The following is a 5,900-nucleotide window of genomic DNA, read 5'->3' as shown; positions in this document are numbered from 1 at the left end:
CAGCCAGAGGGTCGTCATACCAAGCTGCTCCTTCAGGTCGTCTATTTCTCTCTGTAGCACAAGACACTAGGGCAGCAGACAGCAGAGAGAGAGAAATGATTAGTATCCTCTGGCTTCCTCTCTCCTCCGCCTCCCCCTCTCCCACAGGCACTACATCCCCAGGCCCAGTGGCCAAACCCGCACAGGCTCCTCAGGGGAAAGGAGGCGCCTTCGCTTTGTGGGGAGCAGACGGGGCGGGGGGTGGGGGGGAAGGCACCTATGTCAGTCTAGCCCAGACCCGGATCCCGCCCTCTAGTTTGGGCCTGCATTTCTAGGAGCCACAGGAAGCATTACCCGAGGACAGCCCTGGGTGCCAGCTGGTGGCAGCTGCTGCCTCTCTGGCCTTGGGGTGTGGTCAAGCGGCTCCAGGTCACCTGAAAGGGAAAGAACTTCAAATCCAGCTTCCAAGGCCCCCCTGGGAGGGGCAAAGGGCCTCAGCAGGGTCCAACGTGAGGCAGCACCACCCTCTGCTGGCAACAAGTGGCCGCTGCTCTGCCAGCAGCTCCAACCTTGTCTCTGGGCCCGTCCCCCCTTGTCCCCCAGGGGCAGCCCATCCTTGAAGGTGGTCCCCAGGGACTGTGGCTCTGGCTTGGACTCTCCCAGAGCTGCAGCCACAGCCAGCCCCTGGGACGAGCAACGGGGCCCAACAGGACTGAACAGAAGAAAGGCTCTGTTCTGCTGAAAGTCTATGTCCAGAGCTACACGTTGGGACACGGCCACGCATCACCCCTGCTGCACAAACCCCACCTGGGGGACGATGTGGCTTCAGGAGACCCCGTTTCCTTGGGAGAAGCTTCCCCAGGGAGGCCTGGAGGTGGGGACCAAAGCTGAGCCCCGAGCAGAGCCAGAGCCAGAGCCAGAGCCAGCCAGAGCCAGAGGTTTCCCTCCTCATCTCCTCTCGCCTGCACTCCCATGACACCCCCAAGACTCACTGGAGGGCACAGGCACTCTGGGCAGGACGTCTCCCTGGCTCGGGGCCAAGGGCTCTGAGCCTCCTGGAACTTGGGGGGCTCTGGTGTTGAGGTCGCCCCTGCTGCATTCTCCACGATGCATGCCCGAACAAGATGGCCCTGGCCTCTGTGTTGGAAGTTAAAATTTCTCACCCATCTGCACTTGGGATGTGTGTGTGTGTGTGTGTGTGTGTGTGTGTGTGTGTGAGTCTGGGTAGCTGTACACACGCTGATGTTGGTGATGGGAAATAGTGGGAATACTCTAAAATCTCCACAGTAAGGAAACGACAACGTTTGCTCTCCGGCCCTTTGCGGGGTACGCGTATGCCACCCGCCCTCCAATCATTGCCTGAGGGTTCCCATGCCCTTGCCATCGGGTCCTAAGTGCTGCTGTGGAACAGAGGCTGGCGAATCCTCTGTGCACGATGTGCCTCACCAGTGTCCCGACCTTCTGTCCCCAAGACCCTGGAGACAGGTGCCCGCCACCCTGTTCTGCGGATGGGGAGACAGCAGCTCAGAGCCATGACTGCACAGTAAAGCAGAGTCCAGGCCAGGGAAGGCGGGACCAGAACAGCGGGTCAACCTCTCCAACTGCCACACACAGACACCCAGACCTACTCCTAGGGAAACCAAGGACCTTCGACCCTATTGGTTAGAGCCTCGAGAGGCGGGCAAACAAGGGGTGCGCTGGTTGGCGGGGGCCGGACCAATGAGATGGCCGAGACCTTAACGTCTGAGGCACACGCAAGCCACGCGTTGTTTGAGGCGATCTCGTGCGGTGAAACGCCCACACCGCGTGACGCGGAGCCTGTGGTGAGTGCCATCGTCTACGGCACGCCAAGCGACTACGGCCGCAAGTCACGCACCTTCGCCTCGCGCCTCGGGCCTCTCCCCTCTCGTCTGTGGCGCCGGGACCAGAGCGATCTTCTCCCTCGAACCGCGGCTGCCCGGCCTCGACGGCATGAGCGATCCCGATGAGGTGCCTGTCTCGGGAGCGGGCTTCGGCCCGGAGGGCGGGGAGCAGTCCGGCGCCCGCCCCGCCCGCCCCGGGCCCCCGCGGGCACCGGCGCTAGGTGTGGATGCGGGGCCGCCGCGCAGCGGCGAGGGCGAGGGTGGGTTCCCAGACGCCGAGTCCGAGCGGGAAGTGCTGGAAGCGGGAGGGCCGGTGCTGTGGGGCCGCGTAGGCCGCCCCGGCTCCCCGGCCGACCACAAGGGGGACGGCCCGGCCTACGCGTCGCACGTGGCTGACGAGTCCGCGGCGGACATCGTGCAGCAGCTGGCCGACCGCGATGCCCTGGGCCTGCGGAGAAACCGGTCCCCGGAGGGCGGCGCCGCGGCAGCGTCGGGCGGTTGGGCGGGCTTAGAGGCAGGGCCCGGCGGGCGAGGCGCGCTCGCCCTGGGCCGCGTGGAGTCGCAGCCGCCTTCCGCCGCCCCGCCGCACGTCGGTGGGCCCGAGGGAGGCCGAGCCTGGGGAACCCCGAAGAGAGGCGCTAAGAGCAGGTCGAACGTCAGGGTGGATCGCCGGCGGCGCTCGGCGGCCGCCAAAGGCCCGGGCGTGCTGCCTTCCGACCCCGAGTCTTCAGATGAGTTCAGTGAGATACAGCCGATGAGGGTGAGCATTCGCTCCAAAGAAGGAGGCCAGGCCAAGCCCAGCAGCCCCGAGGATCGCGGGGACACACCGAGACACTCGAATTTCCACGTCAGGGAGAGTTTCCTTCACACGCTAGGCTCCTTCCTGACCTCGGCTCCCCGCGGATTCACTTCGCTTGTGGAGAGGCAGGCCTTTGGCGAGCTGGACATCTCCCGCTCTAAGAAAATGCAAAGCGTGGTCTGGGGGAAGGGGGAGAGCAGGCCCAGCTACCAGGGAGCTGCTGCTGTTGCTGCTGCAGGCGGCCTGCCCGGGGCCACCTCTAGGAGGAAGGTGGCCCAGGAGAAGAAAACCCTAGGGGAGGCCTCCAAAGTGGCCTCGGGGAAAAGCTTTCCTTCCTGGGGGCAGAGAGTCTCGGCAGATCCTCTGGAACCAGCCACCTTCCCCCCAATCTCCGGTGTCCCGCTGCTTGGGAGGTCGAAGAGCTATGCCCTGTTCCCCTCGGGAACCAAACAGTCCAAGCACATGGGCTCCAGGAAGAAATCTGCGGCCAGGAGGGCTCGTGAGGCAGAGCTGATGGCGGTCGCAGGAGAAGGCAGTGACTCAAACAGAGACGCGTTCCCCAAGGGCCAAGTGAGTAGACCCCCCTGCTCCTCCTCTCCGGGGGAGGGGCCCCCCTCCTCCCCACCCCCCCCTCCCCCTCCCCCTCCGCGCACTTCTTCACCCATGCTCCCTCTGTACCTAATTCAGGGGTTGCCATGGGTGCCCCGGGGTCACTGGGATCACCGGGATGCCAGATCGGGTCATGGGTCATTTTCACAGGGGCAGACATTAACCTCGGGTACCACGCGGTGTGTCCCCGGCACCATTCTGGACCCTTGGCACGTTTTCTGCCTCCTCCCCCCAGATAGGCCCCGGGATGAAGGGAGGGCTGGTCGCTGATTAGAAGCCAGGAACCCCTTCAAAGTTTGGACCACGAACCTTCCATCTTTAGACTCATCGGCTTCCTGGTTTCTACTTCCTGGCTGGTCCCCAAGCCTTCCTTGCAGGGAGCCTGGGCTTTGTCAGTGCCCTACTCTTCTCCCTGGCTCAGCTCTGCCCCCTGGCCCGGGGCTGACTGAGGGAGGAAGCGCCAGCCAGACCAGCCTCTGAGTTCCCTTCCCTATTCCCTGCCTCACCCCAGCTCCTACACGCACACGTGTGCACACCTACACACACCATACACGCACACACGAACACCCCACATCCCAAGTCCAGATGGGTGACAAATTTTTCTTTTAACTTCCAACACAGAGGCCAGGGCCATCTTGTTCGGGCATGCATCGTGGAGAATGCAGCAGGGGCGACCTCTACACCAGAGCCCCCCAAGTTCCAGGAGGCTCAGAGCCCTTGGCCCCGAGCCAGGGAGACGTCCTGCCCAGAGTGCCTGCGCCCTCCAGTGAGTCTTGGGGGTGTCATGGGAGTGCAGGCGAGAGGAGATGAGGAGGGAAACCTCTGGCTCTGGCTCTGGCTCTGCTCGGGGCTCAGCTTTGGTCCCCACCTCCAGGCCTCCCCGGGGAAGCTTCTCCCAAGGAAACGGGGTCTCCTGAAGCCACATCGTCCCCCAGGTGGGGTTTGTGCAGCAGGGGTGATGCGTGGCCGTGTCCCAACGTGTAGCTCTGGACATAGACTTTCAGCAGAACAGAGCCTTTCTTCTGTTCAGTCCTGTTGGGCCCCGTTGCTCGTCCCAGGGGCTGGCTGTGGCTGCAGCTCTGGGAGAGTCCAAGCCAGAGCCACAGTCCCTGGGGACCACCTTCAAGGATGGGCTGCCCCTGGGGGACAAGGGGGGACGGGCCCAGAGACAAGGTTGGAGCTGCTGGCAGAGCAGCGGCCACTTGTTGCCAGCAGAGGGTGGTGCTGCCTCACGTTGGACCCTGCTGAGGCCCTTTGCCCCTCCCAGGGGGGCCTTGGAAGCTGGATTTGAAGTTCTTTCCCTTTCAGGTGACCTGGAGCCGCTTGACCACACCCCAAGGCCAGAGAGGCAGCAGCTGCCACCAGCTGGCGCCCAGGGCTGTCCTCGGGTAATGCTTCCTGTGGCTCCTAGAAATGCAGGCCCAAACTAGAGGGTGGGATCCGGGTCTGGGCTAGACTGACATAGGTGCCTTCCCCCCCACCCCCCGCCCCATCTGCTCCCCACAAAGGGAAGGCGCCTCCTTTCCCCTGAGGAGCCTGTGCGGGTTTGGCCACTGGGCCTGGGGATGTAGTGCCTGTGGGAGAGGGGGAGGCGGAGGAGAGAGGAAGCCAGAGGATACTAATCGTTTCTCTCTCTCTGCTGTCTGCTGCCCTAGTGTCTTGTGCTACAGAGAGAAATAGACGACCTGAAGGAGCAGCTTGGTATGACGACCCTCTGGCTGGGGCCGGGTTGGGTAGACGCAGGCAGGAGGGTGGACGAGGGGGTCCTCAGTGCAGAAGCCGGCATGGGCTGCAGGTGCAGGGGCCTCCCAGGGACCAACATTCCTGTGGGGAGGAGAACCCACCAGGCCTGGCCCTGGAGCCTGCTGTGTGTGTGCGGCTCCATGTGTGCACAATCGGGAAAGTCCTGCCGCGACTGCGTGCGCAGTGTGCCAGCGGGAACAGGTCCCAGAGGTGTCCCTCTACTAGGACGTTTACAGATGCCTCCTTGATTTTCCCTGTAACTGCTCCTTGGTATGGCTGCGAGGTACACGCGTGTGTGTGTGTGTGTGTGCGCGCACTGGTGTTGGTTGGTCACGTCTGAATGATCCCGATGTGCCCCAAAGCTTGAGAAGCACTGGCACGTTTGGTTCCCTTGGAGGACATGTCCATATTTCATTGAGGTGGTGGGTGAGTGAGGCAGGCCCGGGGCTCTTGGGATAGGGGCTGGAGGGGGTTTCAGGTTGCAGGGCTAGGCGCTTCCCCACGGGGACAGGGGGATGGGCTTCTACCCCCCCACCCCCCACCCCGTGTCTGGAGGGCCTGCTTACGCCTGTCTCTGTTTCAGCGGCCATGCAGTCCCTGACTGACAAGTTCCAGAGCCTTTGAAGTGAGTGTTACACACACCATTCCCCTTCCCACAGTCGCGGCTGTTGGGCTGGGCGGGGGGCTGGCCCTGGCCTGCTGCTCTTCCCTGACCCTGCTCTGTCTGACAGGTTGAGCCCAGCATCGCTGTGCAAGAGGAGCAGCTGGTGCCTTTGGAGCCAGGGAGCTGTGGCCAAGCCGGGTTCCTCCTGTTCGACCTCAGCCGAGGCTTCCTCTCCCTGTTCTTTTGCCCCCTCCCCACCCCAGTTCACAGCAGTTTCAAATTAAAGTACCTCTCAGGCCTGTGG

At 63.3% G+C, this 5,900-nt stretch overlaps 1 protein-coding gene across 1 annotated transcript; it reads left to right on the top strand.

Moving 5' to 3' along the window:
• Window positions 1-1,950: 1,950 nt before the first annotated feature.
• LOC123786502 (uncharacterized protein CXorf49 homolog) lies at window positions 1,951-5,616 on the top strand. Its single transcript, XM_087859760.1, is given in 5 exon segments — window positions 1,951-3,210; window positions 3,835-4,015; window positions 4,558-4,637; window positions 4,905-4,950; window positions 5,576-5,616. Coding segments are annotated over 5 exon segments (1,608 nt in total).
• Window positions 5,617-5,900: the final 284 nt, after the last annotated feature.

Source organism: Ursus americanus, chromosome X (genome assembly GCF_024610735.1).
Source record: "Ursus americanus isolate L20-20 chromosome X, mUrsAme1.1.p, whole genome shotgun sequence".
Lineage (NCBI taxonomy): Eukaryota > Metazoa > Chordata > Mammalia > Carnivora > Ursidae > Ursus > Ursus americanus.
Note: the sequence above shows the minus strand (reverse complement) of the source record. Positions and strands in the feature narration are given on the sequence as shown.